Source organism: Bombina bombina, chromosome 3 (genome assembly GCF_027579735.1).
Source record: "Bombina bombina isolate aBomBom1 chromosome 3, aBomBom1.pri, whole genome shotgun sequence".
Taxonomy (NCBI): domain Eukaryota; kingdom Metazoa; phylum Chordata; class Amphibia; order Anura; family Bombinatoridae; genus Bombina; species Bombina bombina.
The window spans coordinates 1,021,408,903-1,021,435,761 of NC_069501.1; the positions used below are offsets into that span (position 1 = coordinate 1,021,408,903).

Genomic DNA, 26,859 nt, shown 5'->3' on the forward strand with positions numbered 1-26,859 from the left:
TTTAACTGACAATTTAAGTTCAGATTTTTTTGCAATGTATGACATTGTATACACAACATATATAAAAAGTAAAAACACTAACATTTCTGTTAAAAATGTTTAAATGTGTCAATAAAGTTTTTGTTGAAGAGACATGAAACCCAAAATGTTTCTTTCATGATTCAGATAGAGCATACACTTTTAAACAACTTTCCATTTTAATTCTATTATCTAATTTGCTTAGTTCTTTGTTAAAAAAGAATACCCAGGTAAGTTCAGAAGCTGGGAACTAGTCGCGGATTGGTTGCTGCACATATATACCTCGTCATTGGCTTACCAATGTGTTTAGCTAGCTCCCTTAAGTGCATTGCTTCTCCTTCAATAAAGGATACCAAGAGAATGAAGCTAAATTGACAATGAAAGTAAATTGAAAAGTTGTATAAAGATTTATGTCCTATTTGAGTCATGAAAGAAAAATGTTTCATGTCCCTTTAACTTACTGAGTGGACACAGCTTAAAGCCATCGTGGTGAAGAATCACTCATGACTTACAAACCTTGCTCTCACACAGTCAATCAGCACATGCTTGTGTAGTTTTAAAAGGGGGGGGGTGTAGATGGTGCCCCACAAACCTGAATGAAGACAGACGGGTTCCTTAGCTAAAAACATTATCTGCAAGTAGCATTTTAAATGGACCTAGACTTCATCAGCTGGACTGTCATATACTTTAGGTAGGGTTGGCCCTATGACCAGATACACATGTTGCAGTGTTCAGAGAGGAGCATGAATTGTCTAGCAGCACTACTCATTTACTATCCAGCAGCAATATTAATGTTATTCCCCGTAGTATGTATAACTCATAGCTGTCCTAGAAAACATGGCCGAGGTGGCAATGTTTATTCCAGGGTCTATGTGTGGACATCTGGCAGACGTGCATATTACTTTCATGTCATGACCCAAGATAATTCCATGACATCTAATGTGGTTGCAGTGACACTCACCATCTGCTTGTCCTGCTGAGCCTTCTGTTTTGGAGGGGGTCATGTTTTTCTTTCTTTTGTTCTTCTTTTTGTCACTCATAGGGGAAGATGGAGGCTCTTTGCTACTCGAAGGGCTGGAAATCACATCCCCAGTAGAACTGCTCTCTGTTTAGTGATACATTAGAGAGCACAGTGCAATTAGCATAGTGATATAACTTCTTACAAGAGTTAATTTACCATCTGCTCATCATAATGAATGGTATTAAATATTTTTTATACAAGTCAGACACAAAAGGTAACAAATAGAACATATTAGCTAAAACAATAATTAGCCAACAGGGAGAAGTATCAGTGAAATTAAAATAAACTTTAAGACTCAATTATCAGTAACATTATGGAAAAGATAATTAAAACATTCTTTCCAACAGAGTTGATAACGTTTCATATTGTTACGACCCATATGGGACAACCCTGCTAATACATTTAAATTAAATAAAGAAATAATTTAAGGAAACATTTAGCCATAATTGTTGTAAATTACAAGTTAGTATGATAGTCTTTAAGCTGTAAGTTACATTATTTAAATGTACTAGTTAGATGGCGGATGATACTTCATTTACAATAGCTCTAATATGCAGCAGTATTATTTTAGTGAACTATACAACCACTGGGTGGCACTGTGACTGCACATTAGAAAAGTTAATTAGCAGTAAACATATTACCGTTACATATAGTTGTATAACAGAGACTGAAGATATTTCATTTAATATAGAGAACCGTAAAGGGATATGAAACCCAAATGTTTTCTTTCATGATTTAGATAGAGAGGCCTATTTATCAAGCCGTCAACCGCAAAGACGCTGGAATTCTGCAGCGTAATTGTGGCGAGCCTGATTCCCCTTAGTTATCAAAGCCTACAGACCGGCAAAAGTTGAAATTTGTGACGTAACATACGATCCGCTGGTCTCAGTCCGACACAAATCGATGCTTACGTCACTACAGATGTTCCAAATGCAAAATCGGTTGATCTTCAAAACTGTAAGTGAATATTCAGGGGTTAATGTTAGGATTTTTTAAGGGTGTATTGGGTGGGTTTAATTTTTAGATTAGGGATTTGGGCTGCAATAGAGCTAAATGCCCTTTTCAGGGCAATGAGGAGCTTAGGTTTTTTAGTTAGGTTTTTATTTGGGTAGTTGGTTTTACTGTTGGGGGGGTATTTGTATTTTTTATTTACAGGTAAAAAAGGCCGCAAAAGGCCCTTTTAAGGGCTTTTTGGAGTTTATTGTAGGCTAGGGGCTTTTTTATTTTGGGGGGATTTTTTATTTTCATAGGGCCCTTAGATTAGGTGTAATTATTTTAAATCTTTGATAAAAAAAATTTTGTGTAACTTAGTGTTTATTTTTTTTTGTAACTTAGTGTTTGTTATTTTTTGTAACTTAGTTGTTAGTTTTTTGTAACTTAGTAATTTTTTAGTGTAGATATAAATTATTTGAGTAGGGTTAGGTTTTTAAATAATATAATATAGTTAATTTAATTTGTAGTTTAATGTAATTTTAGTATAACAGTTAGGGTAGATTCATTATTAATTTAAAATAGTTTAATGTAATTTTAGTATAATAGTTAGGGTAGATTAATGATTAGTTTAATATAGTTTAATGTAATTTTAGTATACTAGTTAGGGTAGATTAATCAATAGTTTAATGTAGTTTAATGTAATTTTAGTATAATAGGGTAGGTTAATTATTAGTTTAATATAGTTTAATTTAATTTTAAAGGTAAGTTTAAATTTATTATAAGATAGGGATGAGGTAATATTTAATATAAAGTTAGTGGGTTGTTAGGTTTAGAGGCTAATAGGTTAATTTAATTTATGGCGATGTGGGGGGCTGGCGGTTTAGGGGTTAATAACTTTATTTAGTTGCGGTGGGCTCCGTGAGCGGCGGGATAGGGGTTAATAACATAATGTAGGTGGTGGCGGTGTAGGGGGCGGCAGATTAGGGGTTAAGAACATAATGTAGGTGGCGGCAGTGTAGGGGGTGGCAGATTAGGGGTTAAGAACATAATGTAGGTGATGGCGGGGTCCGGGAGCGGCGGGATAGGGATTAATAAGTTTATTAGAGTTGCGGTGGGCTCCGGGAGCAGCGGGATAGGGGTTAATAACTTTATTTAGTTGTGGTGAGCTCTGGGAGCGGCAGGATAGGGGTTAAACAGTTTAGTATAGTGGGGGTGTTTATTGACAGTATACAAATAAAGCTGTGAAAAAGCCGAATAGCAGCGAGATCGATGACTGTCAGTTAACAACAGTCCGCTGCTCATCGCCCCGTACTTGGTGCTCGGCTTTTTTACAGCTTTTTTGTTAAATATGGAGAACGTATTCAGGTCCGCGGCCGCGATGTTAGGTGATGTCAGGCGAGCGTATTGGTGCCGTCGAATGCAGCACAGTTGACGGCTTGATAAGTAGGCCTCAGAGCGTGCCATTTTAAGGAACTTTCTAATTTACTCCTATTGTCAAATTTTCTTAGTTTTTTTGGTATCTTTATTTGAAAAGCAGGAAAAATGTAGCCACTAATCAGCAAGCATTACCCAGGGTGCTGAACCAAAATAAATGGGATGGCTCCTAAGCTTACATTCCTGCTTTTTGGAATAAAAATACCAAGAGAAAGAAGAAAAATTGATAAAAAGGAGTAAATTAGAAAATTGCTTAAAACCTCATGCTCTATCCAAACCACGAAAGAAAAAAATAAATGGGTTTCATATAACTTTAATGAATTTAGGCCCTATATTGCAAAAAGCATTCTTTACTTTTACTTGCAGAGTAACTCAACGTGTACAAACTATTCCTAGTTTCTAGTTTCTGGCAGCAGAAAGTGTCTGTGGCACGCTGGTAGATTATCAAAGATGAAAGAACTGTGCTGCCAGTGATGGTGGTATCGAGAGAGGTTGCAGGCAAGAAGAGACATTATCATGCCATTCTTAGTATTTGTAGAAAACGCAACAACTCATGTATAATATGTGTATGTCCTAAAAGTTAAAGTGAATGTCAAGTCACGGTCACCCCTCTTCCTCATCTTGTTAATTACCGAAAATAAACGTTAGTTTAAGTCATCAATTTTTTATAATTTAAGAATAAACCATAATCGAAGGATTTATAACCCTATTTCGCTTACTTTCTTCCTCCGCCCGCCATCTTGTCCCTCGTATCTAATTTGATTGACATTGCCTTTAACGAATTATAGCTCATACCCCGTGGCGTCCAGCCCCTTTTTGCACACGTAATGCGATCAAACTGTGCATGCGTTCCCTAACAAATCGTCATTGACAATCCATGCATGCGCAAACGGTTTTACTATATTATTTACATTGCCGATCAGGAAAAGAGGAAAGTATGTATACCATAGATGTTGAGATCGGAATAAACGAGGTCGCTTTCGCTTGCTGCCAAAGTATTCAATGAATGGAAACATTCATTGAATACTTTGTTTCTTTATTTACATAGGGCGTAAAGACGCAGGTGCAATGACAAATAGATTTCAGAATACGAATAGAAACTGATCAGGGCACGCATGCGCATATTAACAGCTGTTTCAAAACGCATGCGCAAATTGTTGTCTCCTCGGGAGCGTGCTTCAAGCCTATGTAAGAGAGCAGGAGGGACTGTTCTATAAGCAATGGACTCAGAATACCGGAAGTCAAGGATGGGAGGAGTTGGCGTTCAAGACGCAGATAAGTTATAAAATAAATTATAATATCACAAGATGCTTATTTTCCAAAATAAACATTGCGGTTTACATTGCAAGTATATTGAGAATTAATAATATTCATTAGAAAGCATATAATTTACATTCACTTTAATACAATAAATTTCCCATGCAGAGAAAAGAACTGCCTATAAGCATCTGAACAAGACCTCATTAAGCCACAGAGCGCTAGCGGTGGTGCGGTCCTAAATTTTAACAGCTACTTATCTGACTTTCTGAACTCAACTGAAGTTGAGCTGGGGGGCCACACAGGAAAAAGAGGAGCTGCTTCCCTTTGATTGTGATCTGTCCTTCCCCACTGGTTAGTCTTTGGCAGAGCAAATGCACTTCTGTACACACAGGGTGGTGGTTGTTTCTGTAAAACACTACGGTGGCCATATTTGGAACACTGACACCATATTGTAAATGTAAATCCATACAGAGGGGCCAGACATCATGCAGGTGGTGCGCCCCTGTTGTAATGTCACTACTAACTGAAGGGCCAGATGAGAGGTTTGGGCCAAGTCTCAGTTAAGACCTCTTTAGTGATGCACCTGCAGCTGAAGAACTTGCCACCTTCTGAATACATGCAGCTCTAGGTCTAGGCCCAGTAGGTTTATTGTTAAAGGGACGTTAAACTTAGCATGTTGTCCCCATGAAAATAAAACAATGATGCTATATATGTATTTGTTTTTTATTTTGCCTGCATTTGCTGTAAAACAAAGTTCTTATTCCACTCTCCAAAAGAAGACGGAGTGCCTTGATCATTCTTAGGGCTAGATTACAAGTGGAGCGCTAAATTATTGCGCTTCCGCAAACGGGCAAATTGCCTGTTTGCTGGAGCACAATAATTAACTAGCCATTACAAGTGGCTGGTTATTGCTACCACAAGCTTCAGGTAGTAATTAGCACTGCAAAAATTAACCAGAGATAAGATCTCTGGTTAATTTTCTAAAATTGCCACAAATCACCTCAAAATAGAGGGCATTGTAGTTTATAATTTTAAAAAAAATGTAGATTTTTTTTTTTTTTAAATTAAAAACAACATCACTAGTTTTTTGGGTCTAAAGTTGGTGGGAGTGGGGTGTTAGAAAAAAAAATGTCACTGAAAAGTGCCTTTACATTGCGTTCTATGGGAACTGTGTGTTCCCATAGACCGCAATGTAAATATATACAGGTAGCTCTCAGTTTACGCCGGGGTTAGGTTCCAGAAGGAATGGTTGTAAATCGAAACCATTGTAAATTGAAACCCAGTTTATAATGTAAGTCAATGGGAAGTGAGGGAGTTAGGTTCCAGGCCCCTGTCAAAATTGGCATAAGTAACACCTAATACATAATGTTTAAAGATTTGAAATGAAGACTTTAAATGCTAAACAGCATTATAAACCTAATAAAATAATCACACAACACAGAATATATAATTAAACTAAGTTAAATGAACAAAAACATTTGCTAAACAGCATTATAAACCTAATAAAATAATCACACAACACAGACTTTACTTGCATTTTTCTGCAAACAGTTCTTTCTATGCATTCCAATCTGGACTGATTTATAGACAGGAAGATCTTGTTCCTTTGCAAGCTGCTTGATAGCTCAGGTCTGGTTAAACTGATTAATTTCAGCTTGCTTGGCTTGCAGGCTTGCATATCTTTGCTGCAACACAAGCGGACAGCTCCACCTACTGGCTATTTTAATCAATGCACTGCTTCTCAATGCTTTTCAATAGCAGTCACATGACTGAAAAAAAGGTTGTTATTCTGAAACGGTGCAAATTGAACCGTTGTAAACTGAGGGCCACCTGTATATGTATATTTTAAAATTCTGCCCATCGTTGTCCTATTTACCCCTTTCGCTGTGCGAGGTTCTAATGCCATCTGCAATTTACTTGTAATACCAGCGCACATTATCATGCGCTGGTATTACAAAGTGGAGCACTAATATCGCTTGCTCGCAAGCGATATTTAGAACTAAACTTGTAATCTTGTACTTAATGCGGTGAAATTTAATAAACCCTGTATCAGGCTACAACATACCTAGATCAGAGCACAAGCTTTGTTATAGGTCATAGCAAAAAGTCCAGGAACATGAATTACCCTGCGATTTTCCAGGGTGTATCACTGAATCACTCTTGATTTACTCAGCTTTGTAAATAGAAATAATAAAATAGAGAGTGATTGTAAAACATGTATTTCATGTGGGTGTTTTGCAATGAACGCTTAATTGCTGATGTATATTTAAAAAAAAAAAATTAAAGGGCAATAACAATATTTAGTATTATATAAATGATTTCTAAACTTGATAATCTGGTTTATAGTAAACCTATTATGTACTTATATTTGGCACAGATTGCACTGTTGTGGGTAATGCAGTGACTGGCTGATTTAATGAACTGACTAAGCAAGACCTACAAAAAAGGTGCATACTGTGCAACTAGTTAATATATCAAACAATACATTATTATATTATATACTTAAAAAATAATCCAGCTTGTTTTGTCATAATTTGTTGTCTTTAAAAGTTAGTATATAAATTATATTTACAGTGTATTGTATAATCTAAATTGTCTATGTTTCCTGGGAGAATAGAACAGTTATTCTATAGTAACATATGTAACAACAGAGAAGTGAATGAACTGCAATAAGGAACATTCAAAAGACCAGGTAACAGCACTCTAATCATCATATAAAATATTCATAAGGACATAGTAGGTTAATGCAAAATATGTTTATCTCACCCCAATTATATAAAAATTGAACATACAAGACAGACAGACAAACACATGGGGCTCTCACGATATAGGCAAAACAACATTTGCTATGTTGATGATATTCTGATACTCTGGGAGGGCACAAAAGAACAACTTAAAGGGACACTGAACCCAATTTTTTTACTTTTGTGATTCAGATAGAGCGTGCAATTTTAAGCAACTTTCTAATTTACTCCTGTTATCAAATTTTCTTCATTCTCTTGGTATGTTTATTTGAAAAGCAAGAATGTAAGTTTAGATGCCGGCCCATTTTTGGTGAACAAACTGGGTTGTCCTTGCTAATTGGACAGTACCAATAAACAAGTGCTGTCCATGGGTCTGAAACAAAAAAATGCTGGCTCTTTAGCTTAGATTCCTTCTTTTTCAAATAAAGATAGCAAGAGAACGAAGAAAAATTGATAATAGGAGTAAATTAGAAAGTTGCTTAAAATTGCATGCTCTATCTGAATCATGAAATAAAAAAATTGGGTTCAGTGTCCCTTTAAGGAATTTGTGTCTTTACTTAACCAAAATTATTTGAACATATTTCTCACCTGCAATAGTGATTACCAGAGTATTAGCTTTCTTGACCTACAAATTAGTAAAAAGAAGAATTTAATCTGTACTAGATATGTGCAATTCGTTTCGGATCAATTCGGAAATTCGGCAAATTCGGAGATTCGGATCGAACCGAATTTCCGAATTAAAATACTGCCGAATTTACCGAATAAATCCGAATTAGTTTGGATTTATTCGGTAAATTCGGATGGCCATGGATTACACTAGTATTGTACAGTATATTAGGTTATATCACTCTGCTATGGGTTACACTTAATATACAGTACATAATACTAGTCTAATCCCACCTAACACTTACCGAAATTCCGAATTTCCGAACCGAATCGAACCGAATCCAGCCAAATTTCTTCGAATCCAAATTAATCCGAACCGAATCGATTCAAAATTTTCCAAATTCAAATCGGTCCGAACCGAAATTTGAAAAATTCCTAATCAATCCGAACCGAACCGAATTTTTTCGCCATGCACATATCTAATCTGTACTGAGGTATTTCGAAAACAGACTGCATCGAACAGCCTTCTTTTAGGTACTAGCCACCATCCTGAGAACTTGAAATGTGGGATGCCTTATGGACAATTTTTGAGACTACGCAAAATATGCTCTGATGATCATTCCTTTGACCAAAAAGCCAAAGAAATGGCAAAGAGGTTCCACAATCGTGGCTACTCCAAGAGGGTTGAAAAAAGGGCCCTTTACAAAGCAAAATTACAGAATAGGATTATCAGCAAATGACTGCACATAGAGCAAACAACTTGAAAGATCTTTTGGTGAAAAGCAAATTCACCAGCACTCCAACCGAGAATTAGTTGGCAACTTGGCATCAAATGCACAAAAAATTGTAGGTTACTATATTTGTTTCCAGGTTGCACCTTCTCATTCTTTGCACATTTTTTAGGTGAGCAGATCTCCCCTCTCTTTTTGTGTACAGCTATTCTAGAGCACTGGTTTTCAAATCTGTCCTCAGGCCTCCCTTATAGGCCACATTTTGAGAATATTTGAACTGGAGCACAGGTGAAATAATCAGCTGATTAGTAAACATGGCTATTTGACCTGTTCTCATCCAAGGTAATCCCGAAAGCCTAGACAGGTTTGAAAACCAGTGTTCTATAGCACAGCTGCATTTAACACTTTGGTTGTAAGAGAAAGTAGCGGACCTACTCAACAGAGGGCCATAGTGCAAATTATTTTTGGGCCCCCCAAAGGTAACTCAATAGCAAGCAATAGTAATAATATACATGCAGCCCTGTATAATGATTTTGGGAATATATAGATAGTTATATAGACATAGATAGTTGTTTTCCTATTCTGTTTATGGAAGTTTAGTGTGAAATCACTGCAAAGCAATGCAAGACCTCAGTTGATTGGCTATTGTGTTTTCTTTTTTTTCAACTTCCAGCTTTACAGCAGCTCTAACTGTTCACAGAGCACTTACTCTGGTGAGCTGAAGAAATTTTGAGGTAAAATATCTTCCATTTTTACATAGAGATGTTCAGGTGATATTTTCATGTGAGCTTTTTTCAGTTATTCTGCACCACTTTCAAGTGATTTAGCATATGAGTGTCATGTCCCTTTAATTATTTGCAGAAGTAATTTCCTCTTTCTAAAGGGTCACTAGGCAATGAAAACTGAAATAATGCTGGCAAAATAAGGTTTGCTTAATAAGTGAAAACTTGTTTTGTAAATAACAACAAATGTCTACTTACTCATTGTTTGTGGCTTGGTTATTGCAGTGTCTCCCACCTGAGGAGTGCTGACATCTTTCAACAAACCATTGACGCTGGTGGATGGTCCACAGGCAGAGATGGCTCTTGGTGGTCTTTTCCCAGGAACCTTCACTGTAGTTCGCAACAAGTCCATCTCCTTCCCATGTGTACTGTGTAGATAATCCTTCAAACAGGTATAGAAAACAAGTAAATCAGGGTTCTAAGAATAAAAATCCAAATCAACATATATTTTATTTAAAAAAAGAAAGAAAATGATGCTCACGTTATCTTATCAGCAATCTGGATATGTTGTATTTGCCACAACATGATAGATTAACTCTTATCTGTTATCTCCCTCCAATGTTTGACATGAATTTAAGAATTATTTACTGAGGTAAAATGAATGTAACTGGAAAGGAAGTGTGAGGTTATTTAGCAAGCAGCATGAAGTATCAGCTTGAAGCTTGTACTCTAAAAACATTCCTCTCTTGGCTTCATCGCTCCCTCCCTTGTTGATGCCATCTGATTTACACGGCTAACAGTAATGTATTGTGAGGATTAAAGTGCAAAACTGGCAATGATCAAAAAGCCATACTACTACATGTATTGTGTTTATATTAATACATAAGTAGAAGTAAACATTTTGTTACTGGAATATATTTTCAGCAACAGGATATCTGCAAATTGTACCCATTTTTAGGGTCCATTTTTATTAAAAATTCTCTCATTATATGTTAAAGGACATTAAACTGCTGAGTTAACTATAGAATCCAGCTCTGCACTTTATATTGGGATCCGCCATCTTGTAGCACGCACATTGTGGCATCCTGTGACAGAAGCAGTGAACTTTCACAGGTCTGTGATGTTACTGGCTTTTTCACAGCTGTACCTTGCCCTTCAGTTTAGCTCACATAATAGAGAGCAGAAGCGTTACAGTTTTGCAGTTTTTTGCACAGTTTAAATGTTACATAACAAGCTCCAAGATGGCGGCGCCAAGAGTGACGATGCAGAGCTATACCTACTAATACTTGTAAGGGGTTGAAATAAGAGAATAACTGAATACAGCTGCAGGCACAAAAGGAATGGGAGTGTAAGGTAGCAAGGTTTCCTGGAACGGAATTAAGGGCCTGTGCAATCTATAGGTAGTGCAAATCCCTAGTTAGGTGTGTAATGACAACATTGTTGCAAAGTGAGGGGAGGGCCCAGACTCACCAGTTATAAGGCTAGTTTGTAGAAGGATCCAGCCTCTTCTTCCTGGGATATTCCCCAGTTTCCCTATCCCTCCCTCCACTGGGAAGAATTTTGTGTTCAAAGTTTGTGGCATCATTCAGGCAGGCGGCTTAATAGAGGTTGCTGGTCTTTTAGGCTGATAGGGTTAGTGGGCCTAATCGTTGTAAGACCTTGGCGTTAAATTTTGATGCTTCCTGGAAAAAAATGCTGCAGGGCTTTTTCTTTCCAGTGCCTTATAGGTTGAAGCGGATATACATTTTTTAAATCTCCTAAAGGCGGGAGGTCGTGGCCATAAATATCTGAGGGCAGAGTCTGTAGGGGTGACAGTCGGTCTAATGGGCGGGGGGGACATCCCCAGGTCATGACCTAGGAGTACCCCGCCCCACGGGACTGCTGGCTGAAGATCCTTTAGAACATTTGCGCCTCCTAGACAGAATGGGGTGGAGCCCCATTTTGGGGCCTCTCTTTCACTCTTATAATTCCAATAACACCTAGCCTCGACCTCTAGTCCTATGGAGTTAATATTTTGCAAGGTCTCAAATGCCGCCACAAGTTAATGTTTATAGTTATGACTTAAGTTGAAGTCGGGTTTATTTAAGAGTTAAATAAACGTGACCATGATATGGTCTTATATTCAGCTTTCTGTGTCTGTGTTTTTATTATAGAGTTTAAGATTTAAAGTATGTAATTTAGGTTAAGGGGGTGTAACTACCAAGTAGGGCATCAGCCCTTAAAAGAATATCATGGTGAGTAGTTACTATTCTATTGTAGTTGTGCTGAGCAGTTTAATGTCCCTTTAAGGCCTGAAGATCTCTCTACATAATTTTATTTTATTTGTGATTAAATGAGGCTTTTAGAGAATATTTTAAATATAATACACTCTATGCACAATTTTAATGGCTTCCATTCCTACTACATTATAAAAGTTTGGGCATTTATCAACAAGCAGGTGGACAGGTTTCTTGGCTGGGCTTGTGAGTTACCATTGCACAAGCCCCTGCTTGTGCAGGCAAAATCAGTCTTAGACCAGCACTTCTTATCGTGCAATTTGCAGACTCACATGAGTGCACCGCTATATATGGGGCCCTTTTTATATAAAGAAAGTACACACATTAAATTATGATTTCACGCCGTTGCTTGGAGGCACCCTAAAAAGGCCCTGCGCATTCTCAAATTAAAAATAACATTAGTTTGGCTTGCAGGACTCTATGAGGTGTTACAGTCATCTATTGAGGTTGTCATAAATTATTTTAAATATTTACGCATAGTATTTTTATTTAATAAAAAACACAACATGTAGATACTCATAACATGTTTAATTATGGTTATTAAAAATAAATAAATAATAAAATAGTAATGTGCTTTAATTTCTTATTTTTGTCCACTTTTTCCACTTGTATTTTCTGTAGCCCCCAAGGAGGCTAAAACTAAGACAACTCTATAAAATGGATTGTTGATCAGTGCAGGAACTTATTTTTATCAGTCCCTACATGGCCATATCAAAGGAAATATGCTCAAAAAGCTTTTCAATTGGTACCTCCCAAGACTGCAAAACAATATAAAGTTTATTTAAAAACAAGAGCTTTAAATGCTTCTAATATATATTAGTTTTATATATACAATATATATATATATATATATATATATATATATAGTTTCAGCTAGATACAGTGGAATTAGGAAATTAGGTTATTTCTACTATCTCTTGTTGGTAAAGGAAAAAGCAGTAAAGTTTACAAATTCTAACATAGTGCTTTACCCTTTATATTTGCCTCTATGCTTTGTGATTAACCTGTTTGTCTCACAGACTTACAGGAAATTGGCTGACATTTAATGTGCATATTCAGCAGCCCTTGAGTAGGCTTGATTTTTAAATATCTCATCCTTTTATCAAATGTCATAAGAAGAGACAACAGCAATGAAATGTATTTCATTTTAGGAAATGAAAACAAAATTATTTTTTTTAATTAATTATATCCTTCCAATCTTATTTAAAAAAATGTTTTTAACTATTGTCTGCCAGAGATCTGATTCAGATAGAGCATACATTAAAAAAAAAAAAACTTCTATCATCAAGTTTGCTTCATTCTCTTAATATCCTTTGAGGAAAGAGCAGCAACACGGTCAATGACAAAAAGCATATATGGGCAGCATCCAGTTAACAGCTAGCTCACAGTAGTGCATTGCTTCTCCTGAGCTTTCCTTGGTATGTTTTTAAAAAAAGGATAACAAGAGAACAAAGCAAATTTAATAACATAAGTAAATTGGAAAGTTGGTAAAAACTGCATGCTCTATTTAAATCATAAAATAAAAATTTGGGGGTTTATGTCCCTTTAATGGCAAATGGATTAACATGTCATCATTTTCAGATCCAGGATTTAAAGTTAGAAGAACAATTTAAAAGACTAAAAGTATTTACATTAATGCTGGGGTGGTATAGCAGCACTCCATTGCTTGTTAGAGTAACATATTTCTTCTTCCACTCTTTGTTCAGAGAATTGCCGCTACGCTTCAACAGGAAGCTCTGAAAGAAAGTAAAGAACAATCAGTTTGTACCACAAACAATACAAGACAGGGTTTCACAACACTGAGTCCCTCTGCTGTCAGGACTGGGAGGCTTGATTTGGAGGGTTTAGTTGGTAAGGGCAGAGTCTTAAAAAAAATAAGATGCAGCTGGGCATTTAATGGCAGGGTTTAAAGGGACATTAAACACTAAGGGCCAAATTACAAGTAGAGTGCTATTTACCGCATTCACTCTCGTGCTAACTGCGCTAGAACTAAACTTTTTGTGCGTCGGGTTGCTCTCGTATTACAAGTTGAAAGTAAAAAGTTATCTCTCACGTGCTAACCCGATATGTGCAAAAAGTCAAATTTAGAATATCGTGAGCCTGATAACCTATTCCCCCATAGAAGTCAATGGAGAGAAAAAAGTGGAAAAAACCTAGCACCCCACTCGTGCTCTAACCCGAACACATTCTCAACTACGCTAACCCAACATGAAAATAGGAATATTTTCCATTCCAATATATTTTATTTATTCTTAAATACATATTTCTACACATATCTGGTATTTTGGTACAATATATTTATACATGATTATATATAGATATAAATACATACAAATATATATATAGGAATAACTATTTATTAATAGATATAACATATTCTGCTATGTACAGAACATTGGAATGTGACATATTTACAGTAAATACATAATTAAATACACAATAACACTTTATTGAAAAATGAATATTGCATAAATATCGGCTAGATTACAAGTGTTGGGGTACGGCTTTTAACGCTGAAAAAATTACCATTCCAGTGTAATGGCCAGGAACGCATATTACAAGATGTGTTGGTATAGCTATACCGCAAGCATTTTAGCCTGTAACACAACGTCCATTCCGCATTAAAAAAAAAATGACGTTTTTTGTGTGGGATTTTCATAGCACCGGTATTACAGGTTGTGCGTTCAAGCTAAAATGCTTGCGTTACACCCTTTACCGACACAATCCATACCGCCATCTGAGACCAGTAGTTATGGATTTTGCAAAACAAATTTTTTTCACAAAACTCATAACTAAAATGTTACAAAGTACACTAACACCGGTAAACTACCTATTAACCCCTAAACCGCCACCCTCCTGCATCGCAAACACTATTTAAAACTTATTAACCCCTAATTTGCCGCCCACCCACATCGCAACTATTAAATAAACCTATTAACCCCTAATCTGCAGATCACCTACATCGCCAACACTATTTAAATATATTAACCCCTAATCCACCGCTCTCGACATAATAAAGTTATTAACCCCTAAACCTCTAGCCTCCCACATCACCGCCACTAAATAAACCTATTAACCCCTAAACCGATGGCCCCCCACATTGCAAAAAACTAAATTAAACTATTAACCCCTAAACCTAATACCCCCTAACTTTCAATTAAAATTACAATATAACTATATTTAAATAAATAAAAACTTACCTGTGAAATAAAAATAAACCTAATATTAAACTATAAATTAACCTAACATAACTATTCTAATAAAATAAAAAAATACTACCAATTAAAAAAATCTAAATTACAAATTTAAAGAAACCTAACACTACGAAAAAAATAAAAAAATATAAATTACAAAAAATAATAAACACTAAATTACAAAAAATAAAAAACACTAAGCATACAAAAATAATAAACAAAATTATCAAAAATAAAAACAATTACACCTAATCTAATAGCCCTATAAAAATAAAAAAGCCCCCCAAAATAAAAACACCCCCTAGCCTACAATAAACTACCAATAGCCCTTAAAAGGGCCTTTTGTAGGGCGTTGCCCTAAGTTAAACAGCTCTTTTACCTGTAAAAAAAATACAAAAGTCCCCCCAACAGTAAAACACACCTCCCAACCAACCCCCCAAAATAAAAAAATCCTTATCTACCGATTGCCCCTAAAGGGGCATTTGTATGGGCATTGCCCTTAAAAGGACATTCAGCTCTATTTTTACTGCCCTTAAAAGGGCATTCAGCTCTTTTACAAAAGCCCAAAGCCCTAATTTAAAACAAAAAATACCCAAAAAATGAAAAAAAAAATCCTAACACTATGCCCAGAATATCTACTCACGGATCCTGAAGTACAGACATCCATCTTCATCCAGGCAGCGAGTGTTTATTATTTTTTGTCATTTAAGATTTTTAAATTTTTTTCGTAGTGTTAGGTTTTTTTAAATTTGTAATTTAGATTTTTTAATTGGTAGTATTTTTTTATTTTATTAGAATAGTTATGTTAGGTTAATTTATAGTTTAATGTGGGAGGCCGAAGGTTTAGGGTTTAATAGGTTTATTTAGTGGCGTCGTCGTTGGAGGCCGGAGGTTTAGGGGTTAATAGGTTTATTTAGTGGCAGCGATGTGGGAGGCCAGAGGTTTAGGGGTTAATATTATTATTATTATTATACTTTATTTATGAACATATTACACAGCGCTGTCCATGGATACAATTAATTTAAATAAAACAATAATATAATTGTAAGAGACAGGACAAAATTTACAAACACATACAGGAGGAATTGAGGGCCCTATTCCCGTGGGAACTTACAATCTATAAGGGTAGGAGGTTGGGAAACAGGAGGTGAGGACTGCAAGATTGAGAAAGATGTTAATGCAGAGTTAGATGAGGGAAATGTTAGGTAAGTGAAATTAATTTATTACTGAGTTGGTTGGTAGGCTTCCCTGAACAGAAAAGTCTTCAGGGAACATTTAAAGGAAGAAAGATTAGGGCAAAGCCTGACAGCACGAGGGAGAGTGTTCCAGAGGGTAGGTGCTGCACGACAGAAGTCCTGCAGTGTAGCATGAGAAGAGGTGATAGGTTTATTTAGTGGCTGCGATGTGGGAGACTGGAGGTTTAGGGGTTAATAACTTTATTATAGTGTTGGGATGTCGGGGAGCGGGAGATAAAAAGTACAGTACAATACAATATAAGACACCAGACGAAATTAAACAAATTTAAACAAATACAGGGGGAATTGAGGGCCCTGTTCCAGTGGGAATTTACAATCTAGATGGGTAGGAGGGTGAGAAACAGGAGGTGGGGACTGCAAATGTGAGAATGATGTTAGTGTGGAGTTAGAAGAGGGTAACTATTAGGCAAGTGGAATTCATTTGTTATTGATTTGGTGATAGGCTTCCCTGAAAAAAAGGTGTATATATATATATATATATATATACATACATACATATAACTACATATATATAAATATATATATATACATACATACATATAACTACATATATATAAATATATATACATACATACATACATATAACTACATATATATAAATATATATACATACATACATACATATAACTACATATATATAAATATATATATATACATACATACATATAACTACATATATATAAATATATATATATATATATATATATACATACATACATATAACTACATATATATATAAATATATATATATACATACATACATATAACTACATATATATAAATATATATACATACATACATACATATAACTACATATATATAAATATATATACATACATACATACATATAACTACATATATATAAATATATATATATACATACATACATATAACTACATATATATAAATATATATATATATATATATATACATACATACATATAACTACATATATATAAATATATATATATACATACATACATATAACTACATATATATAAATATATATATATACATACATACATATAACTACATATATATAAATATATATATATACATACATACATATAACTACATATATATAACTATATATATACATACATACATATAACTACATATATATAAATATATATATATACATACATACATATAACTACATATATATAAATATATATATATACATACATACATATAACTACATATATATAAATATATATATATACATACATACATATAACTACATATATATAAATATATATATATACATACATACTTAGAAATGTATATACAGTATATCTATATTAAATCCCCTTTGCCTGCCTTTTTTTCTAACACCTGAGATCTCATATCTTTGAGCCTTTATAACTTTTGTGTGCAATATTTTTTTTTTAATAATTTTTATTAGATGATGTTATTATAAGTGTGAGTGTATTGTGCTATGTACTTTGTGACACTTTTTAGCTTTGCAAAACAGTTAACCAGAGCTCTGAGTTTGCAGTAATTATTCTATTGTAAATCACGATTGTGTTCACGCTTTTGCATTTACTTTCAACTTGTAATATGAGCGCAATGTCAATTGCGTGCAAACGAATGTTAAAACCTGATATCACTCGCATGCATACGATAGTGCTCCACTCAGTTCTGGCTCTTAATATATGCTAGATAAAATGAAGCATTAAAAGAAAAGATTAGTCAGAGAATAATGGGATTAATTTAAGCTCAACTGGAGCTTTTTTGTAAATATATTAAGATTAGCATAGGTTGAACTCGATCGACTTCTGTCTTTTTTTCAATCTCATCTACTATCTAATAACATGCAGATATATTTTTTAACGTTTCATTAGCTGTTAAAATATTGAGAAACAAATCTAAAGTTTTAGTAACTAAGTTGTAACTTAGGTTACCTTCTCTGCAGCGACCAATTAGAGACAGTTATAAATAGGCCACATTTTTTTTGTTTAAAAATATAGATAATGCCTTTACTACTCATTCCCCAGCTTTGCACAACCAACATTAGTATATTAATATACTTTATAATCTCCAAACCTCTAAATCTCTGGCTGTTTCGAAGCCCCTGAAGGCCTCCTCTTATCTCAGTGAATTGTATTAGCTTTTCACAGCCAAATACTGCTAGTTCATGTGTGACATATAGATAACATTGTGCTCACTCCCATGGAATAGGCATGAACCAGCACTAACTTGCTAAAATGCAAGTTTGTAAATATTACTGAGATAAGGGGGCAGTCTGCAGCGGCTTAGATACAAGATAATCACAGAGGGAAAAAGTATATTACTATAACTGTGTTGGTTATGCAAAACTGGGGAATGGGTAATAAAGGGATTATCTATCTTTTTAAACAGTAACAAATTACAAGTAGACAAGTAGAGAGAAAATAAATAGTTTAAAAATAAGGAAGGCATTTTTTTTTTACATTTGTATGTCCTATTATATTATGTACCTTAATGTGATTCCTTATTCTTATTTTATGTTACTGTAACGTTAAAGATATTTTGTGTCCGTTCTTTTTTTTTTTTTCTGTCGCCCACATCCCTCAAAGAGATTTTGATTTTTCTATATCTAGGCAAAAAAAGCTGCTGTGACTTAGAACTCCAACCATTATTATTTGCAGCTCTCTTTAAGCCAGATTTAGCTGGAATGTGTGTGGGTTCTCATTGCGGTGGCTCTCCCACAAGAACCAGTAGGTAACTGCTGCATGAAAAAAAGAAGATAAAGCTCCCCCCTGTGTCTCAACTTACTCCTTTCATTTCAAATTCTTTGCAAAAGCAAATTGTTAACAATTAGGTGATCACTCCAGAGCGAGTGGGTGATCGTCATTTGCTGTTGCGCTGTGCCAGTGCATTAGCTAATCAAAAGGCAACAAATTAGCGTGTTCCAAGAGGGAAACTAATCTCTGCTCAGTAGGCATGCATTAACCCATTTTACCCAACACATAAACACAAGTGCCAATTTACATAATTGCCCACAATGCAATGCACATAGGGCTGAAAACTATTTTCTAAACATTAAAATAATATTTACTGCAAAACAATTTCAAGCTTCTCTCTTTTTTTGTTGTTGTTATTAGTAAAAATGCATTTAATAAATCACTTTATCCTTCAATGTATAGGTTTCAGACAGTGATTGCTTGATCAGTGGAGGAACTCATTTATATCAGTCCATAATTAGGCAAAGTAATGGAGAGAAGATACGTAATCAAGAGGCTTTTCAATGGACTAGACTGCAAACACAAATTGTGCTAATGAAAGTTTTAAATGTTTTTAAAACACACTTTATATATACACTTTAGTGTCCCTGTAATTAATCCTTAAGATAGTCTTATGCATATTCCAAGCAATCTTAAATTCCCTGTATTTACCACCTCTACTGGAAGCATATTCCAGCTACCCACCACCCTTACAGTGAAGAAGTTATTATCTATCTATCTATCTATCTATCTATATCTCTATCTATCTATCTGACTCTCCCGGTTTGCATAGAACATACACAGGGCAATCCTTGTGTTTGGAGTCTAGGGGGCCGATTTATTAAAGTGCGAGCGGACATGATACGATGTAGTGTATCATGTCTGCCGCACATCGATAAATGCCGACAGCATACGCTGTTGGCATTTATCATTGCACAAGCAGTTCTTGTGAACTACTTGTGCAATGCCGCCTCCTGCAGATTCGCGGCTAATCGGCCGCTAGCAGGGGGTGTCCCAGGTTGAGCGCTTCTCTCTTAATTTATGCAAATTATGAAGCAGCGGTCTTTAGATTAGTACTTAAGGGTCACAGGAAGTTAAACATTTAAATTCTGGTTATTAAGTTAACTTGTGCTAAGGATATTGCAAACAATAGATGAAATTCACTTTAAATCATTGGAACACTAGAGGGAGTAGGTACAAGGAGATAACACTAATTCAACATTGCAATTTTTTTTTCTTTTCAAGGTTGAATATAATGCAAGAGCCTTTATGACAAGGTTAAAACACATTTTTACTTCAGTTTAAAAAAATAAATACATATGTATCATATTATAATAATATTATATATGTCTAGCTCATCTTGTGACTAGGAGGTTCCCATCAAAATCTGGCTATACTACACCCCTGTTTTTTCAGTTATTAAAAATACATGGGATATCTCATCAATGTACAGTTCATATATTTACACTAAAGGAATATGAAACCCCTTTTCAACAAAAGATACCAAAACATTGAAGCAAAATACATAATAGAAGTAATTAAAAGTTTATATTTTAAAATGGTATGCTCAATCTGAATTATTAAAACAAAAATAATTGTGTTTCATGTCACTTTAACTGTTTTATTTTATTCTAATGGTATATTTTTTAACATTAAAACATTTTTATTTGCAAGGTTTTATTTAAAACAGTAAAACATATCAGCTTAGTCTGGCCTCTACTCTGACCTTGTGGGTGTACAGTTTGAGATTTCACTTATTAACCCATAACTTACCAGCATAGTCAATATTTTTTAAAATGATAGCCAGTGGTATACATTTATTCAAAGAATTGTTGCCTGGTACTATTAATTTAATTACAAATTTCAAAATTTCAGCTAATAGAATGCAAGGTACCCCAATAAATATGGGGTACCTTGCATTCAATCGTCAGTGTGCGATGGACGATCGTATGAAGAGGAGCCTCCACGTCGCTGAGGACCGCCGTCGATGAGGATCGCCACCACTGAGGACCGCCACTGAGAACAGCCACTAAGGACCGCCGCTGCATCGCGGAAGCAAGCTCCGCACCTTTGCTCTGCGCTGCCTTCGCTCTGGATGAAGATAGAAGAAGATGGAGCCGTCTGGAAGAAGCCCTTCTCCTTCGGACTTCAGGAATGATGAGTACCTATTTGGGGCTTAGTTTTAGGATTTTTTTTTTATTTTATTTTATTTTAAGATTAGGGATTTAATGGACTGTAAAAGAGCTGATTGCCCTTTTAAGGGCAATGCCCATACAAATGCCACCTTAGGGGCAATGGGTAGTTTAGGTTTTTTTTTTGTTAGGTTTTTTATTTTCGGGAGTTTGGTGTGTGGGGTTTTTTTACTTTTAGGGGGAATTTGTATTTTTTAAACGTAAAAGAGTTGTTTAACTTAGGGCCATGCCCTACAAAAGGCCCTTTTAAAGTGAAAGTAAATCCTAGCATTTACAAAGGCTAGGATTTACCATTGAGACAAATAAAGGGGACTTTCATTCATGAAGCATAAGATACTTCATGTAGAAAGCTCCTTTATTTGTTTCAATCGATCGCCGTTTTTACCTTGTACAGCAGCCCACGGCAAAAAATTTTTTTTACACGTTTGATGTTTTCACCTCTTAGCCAATAGCCGTGCGGTAAATCCGGCTCCCATAAAAAAAAGTCCCCTTTATTTGTTTCAACAGTAAATCCTAGCGTTTGTAAAATGCTAGGATTTACTTTCACTTTAAGGGCTATTGGTAGTTTAGTTTAGAATAGAGGGTGTTTTTATTTGGGGGGGCTTTTTAATTTTCATAGGGATTAGGTTTAATTTTTTCATTTTTAATAATTTTGTTAATTTTTTTCTGTAATTGTAGAGTTTTTATTTTTGTAATTTTAGATAATTTTTTTGTAATTTAATGTAACTTAGTATTGGAGTTAATTTAGGGGGTGAGAAAATGATGAGGGTGTAATACACTCCAATGTGTAATCACACCCTTAGGGGGCGCCTCCTATAGCATACACAATACATGATCATATAATCACACAACACAAATATTAGACTATACTCCTACACATTAAAAGGAACATTAAAATATACCAAAATCAGTCCAAGAATGGGTGGTAATAATAATGTCCCAAAGTATAATATGTCCAAAAACAATAGGCAGCTCTCAGTCGCAGGATGGTCTTCCTGATGGGTGGGTAACTGGAAAAAAAGAGAAAACAGAGGCGCCAAACATGGCCTAGTACAGCCAAAAAACTAATTCTTCAATCCACACAATCAGGGGGTGTTTGGCTAGGGGGCTTAGTAATTAAATTAGTTATTTGCATTGTGGGGGGTTGACAGTTTAGGAGTTAATAGGTTCATTAGGTTTAGTGCGATCTGGGGGGTTTGTGGTTTAGGAGTTAATAGGTTAATTAGGTTTTTTGCGATGTGGGGGTTTGTCAGTTTAGGGGTTAATAGGTTAATTAGGTTTATTGCGATGAGGGGGGTTGGCAGTTTAGGGGTTAATATTTTAATTATGTTATTTGCGGATTAGGGGTTAATTACTTTATTATTTTGCGATGTTGGAGGTTTCCGTATTTGTTAATACTTCGCGTTGGAAGTTAGTTTTTTTTTGTTATACTCCGTGTGGGAAGTTCGTTTTTTTTTTATTTCTTGAGGGCGATTACTAGTTTTTTAGTTGTTTTTTTTCATTGTTTCGTGCAGGCAGTGTGTTTTTTTTTAAGGCTTCGTTTTCCTACACTGCATCCAGGCGGATTCCGAAAATGGGAGGGTGGTGATGAATCGACCTTCGGTGGACACGATTATAGTATACAAACGCGATTATAGTATGTATATATATATATATATATATATATATATATATATATAGAGAGAGAGAGAGAGAGAGAGAGAGAGAGGTACATACACTTTGGAGCCCTTTCCACTCAAATACCTTAGAACATAAAAAATATTTTTTATTTAATTCTAATATTTAATGTGTTTTAGTGTGTATTTACTGTAAATACAAAGAACATTTTCTCCTATGTGAAGAACATTGAAATGTAAAAGATGAATTACACTCGTTGGGTTAAGCGAACTTAGTCTAACGCAGTGTTGTGTGTGAGCAATAAGGGTCTTTTCAGCAGCGCACCCCATTAAAGTCTATAGGTTAGAACAGTGATTTTCAACCTATTTTTTGCCGTAGCACACTTTTTTACATTAAAAAATCCTGCGGCACACCACCATTTTACAAAATCACACATTGTAGCCTAATACAGTGTGTATATATATATATATATATATATATATATATATATACACACATACACACACTGTACTGTGCTGTCATGCCATGCCTCCTACAAACTATACATGACATACTGACATTCATTCACAAACAATCATAATGATTGTCTGTGAATGAATGTCAATATGTCATGGTTGTAAATGATGCCTGATGAGCCTGTCACATACCTCCCAATATTTCAAAATTTGAAAGAGGGACACCCCCGCTGGCTGGAACTGTTCTGGAAGAGGAGCAAAGCTGCGCCAGCATGCATGGGGGATTGAAGTGTTGCGGCGTGTAGAGCCGGCACTAGACACGTGTTGTGGTGGGTGGGGGTTCCTTCCAAGTGTGAACACGGGTCGGGGAAGCGAGCTGCCGCTGCGCTGTTACCCTCAGTCATCATCTCACTCAAAAAAAAAAAAGGCCCAGAATAAAAAACAAGCAAAATTTAAAAAACATGTCACACTGTTGTCAGTCTGCCGCAGCACACCTGAGGATCTCTCACGGCACACTAGTGTGCCACGGCACACTGGTTGAAAAACACTGGGTTAGAAGACGAAAGCCTGGTTGCGATATCCAAGGTCCTGAACTTTCAGTGTTTGCGCTCGAGCGAAAGTCCTAAATAGCAAAACACTTGTGATCTTTTGTTGTACCAGTTAAGTAACTATAAGCCTATATACCTGCTTAATGGGGAGAGCTCTTCCAGTTCCTGAACTCTCTCCCCGACTATCCAGGCTTCTCTTCTCCATGTCACTTCCCCTTCGGTTCTGCAAACAAAAAGAAGGCTCTGTATTAGTAAAATGTTTACTTGTTGCCAAGAAAAAAAGACTCAAAGAGATTTGTTTTCATGGCATAAAAATACAGTACTGATCGGTTATTAGTAAAGATAATTAAAAGGAACAGCCAAATTTAAACTTTCATTATTCAGATCCTATTTATTGTTAAAAAAACAAAAACCTTTCCAATTTACATTTATTAACAAACTTACCTCTTTTATGTTATCGTTTGTTGAAACATAGCTTCTTTCCACGACAGCATACTGAGGTAGGCTCAGAAGTGTGTCTACAGCACTTAGAGCAGTGTTTGCAACAATGTTTTACATATAGTGCTCAAGACAAATACATGCACCTGAGTCTATGGGCTAGATTTACTAACCCCCGGGTGGGCACAGGCAGAGATACCTTTATTTAACATTGCACACTTTGCCTCATGTAATGCTGTCAGTGTCCCCAGTCAGAGAAGTACCAGGTATGCTCTGATGGAAAAGAGCTAAGTTTCAAAAGAAGATTTTTTTTTTCTGTGTGCAACGTACAGTTTTACTTACATTTGACTTCCATGTCAATTTAAGCACCAAGATCAATATCCATTGTACACTAAATGCCAACTGTAATGATGATTTTATCAACATAAAGAATATGAACTGAATTTACTTTTTAAATGCCTTATATTTGTAAGTACATATATTAAAGGGACAGTCTACTCCAGAATTGTTATTGTTTAAAAAGATAGATAATTCCTTTACTACCCATTACCCAGTTTTGCATAATCAACACAGTTAGACTAATACACACTTTACCTCTGTGATTACTTTGTATCTAAGCCTCTGCATAATGCCCCTCTATCTCAGTTCTTTTGACAGACTTGCATTTTAGCCAATCAGTGCTGACTCATAAATAACTCCACGGGAGTGAGCATAATATTATCTATATGGCACACATGAAATAGTGCTGTTTAGATGTCAAAATGCACTGAGATAAGAGGCAGCCTTCAAGGGCTTAGAAAATAGCATATGAGCCTAGCTAGGTTTAGCTTTCAAAAACGAATGCCAAGAGAACAAAGCAAATTTGATTATAAAAGTAAATTGGAAAGTTGTTAAACATTGCTTGCCCTATCTGAATCATGAAAGTTTAATTTTTAGTATACATGTGAGTTTCGTTTCAGCCGAATTTAGTATTCAGACAAATTTTTGCCGATTCGGAGATTTGAATGCATCCAAATCGGCACCATAACTAAAATCCCGAAAAATTCAGAAAATGAATAAATCAGTTTCCGAATTTTCGGATCCATTATTCATATTTGTAATTTTTCATTGTTCTAATCTAAACCACAGTTCCGACATCGCGGACACTAACTAAATCACTAAATAAACCTATTAACCCCTAAACCGCAGATCCCTGACATCGCCAACACTAACTGAAACACTAAATAAACCTATTAACACCTAAACCGCCATTCCCAAACATCGCCAACACTAACTAAACCTATTAACCCCTAAACCACCGGCCCCCACATCGCTACAACCTAAATTAAACTATTAATTACAATTATTAACTAACTACCTATTTAAAAATAAATACAAACTTACCTGTGAAATAAAAATAAAACCTAAGCTAGCTACAATATAACTATTTACTAACTACCTACTAAAAATAAATACGAACTTACCTGTGAAATAAAAATAAAACCTAAGCCTAAAGGACCAGTCAATAGAATAGGATCTGCACATAAAAAGGTGTATTATAAAAAGAGAATAATTTTGAGACATACTTGGCCTAAAAACAAATTATATTGATTGACAACGAGCGTTTTGAAAATCAATATCGTTTTCTCGTCCTCTTAAATCATATGGATGCCAGTATCCAATCACAATTGCATATACGTATATGCGATTTCAGGGAAGTACGCATGCGCTAATTGTCCGATTACGTCACTGCTGACGTAACCAGTGACCAGCGAACGTGCTAGCATGCTCAAAAAAGAAGCAGTGTGCACAGCATAATTTGGATGGAACAGCAGTGCGCAGGCTTCATTCTGGCACGCTATCGGACAGGCAACAATTGATAACTGAAGCTAGTGACTGGCTACACTGACATTGTGATACTTGCGAAAAGGATGTTACTGATACTTGTAAATGGTGGAACTGAAATACCGATATTTATAAATGGCAGCATTTTTATGTGCCTTCAGTGACATTTATCTATGTGTAATTTACAGAAAGATATCTGTTTTCCAAAAATTTCTTAGCCCACCGTTATTACTTTTTAGACGTTAGAAAGCAACACTGTCATGTGGAACTAATGTAAGAAAAAGAGAGTAACCAGCCACATGATGGTTATAATCTACTGCTATAAGATAATACTTTGCACTGAGTATTTAAGGCGAGCGAGGATGATACGGCCGGGGTCACGTGCGTGATTTACGTGAGCATGTATGGAGTAGTGACGTGTACACGCACGCATGTGCAATAGGCAAATTATTATTCTAATTACTGCTCCTCTGATTGGAAGGTGAAGCATATCCATCACATCCGTGTACATCCTACTCTGGACAGGGGCGGTCGGGACGCAGTGCCATAATTTAACACGCTAAAAATAAAAGTAAAAATTTGTATTTATTTACATTTACTTGTACTAATTTTATGCGACAGATGCTTCATGTTGCACATTTACTATGCACCAATACTGACATTTCAGTTTACCATTTTTATACTATTGACTGGTCCTTTAAACTAATAAAACCTAACATTACTAAAAATAAAAAAAACCTATTACTAAAAAATTAAAACTACAATTACAAAAATGAATAAACACTAAAATTAAAAAAAAATTTAAAAAAGTACCATTACATAAAATAAAACAAAATTATCCAAAATAATAAAAATGATTCCTATTATAATACCCTGTTTAAAAAA

The 26,859-nt window shown here is 35.3% G+C and overlaps 1 protein-coding gene across 2 annotated transcripts in view; it reads right to left on the minus strand.

The window, feature by feature from the left end:
- Positions 1-26,859, minus strand: part of AGAP2 (ArfGAP with GTPase domain, ankyrin repeat and PH domain 2) — a 636,919-nt gene that overhangs the window by 128,769 nt on the left and 481,291 nt on the right. For both annotated transcript variants that reach the window (XM_053708205.1, XM_053708204.1), the window contains 4 exons: positions 23,849-23,935; positions 13,377-13,481; positions 9,728-9,911; positions 980-1,123 (listed from right to left, as the gene is read on the minus strand). In XM_053708205.1, the coding sequence (XP_053564180.1) occupies positions 980-1,123; positions 9,728-9,911; positions 13,377-13,481; positions 23,849-23,935 (520 nt within the window). The remainder of the gene's footprint in view (positions 1-979; positions 1,124-9,727; positions 9,912-13,376; positions 13,482-23,848; positions 23,936-26,859) is intronic.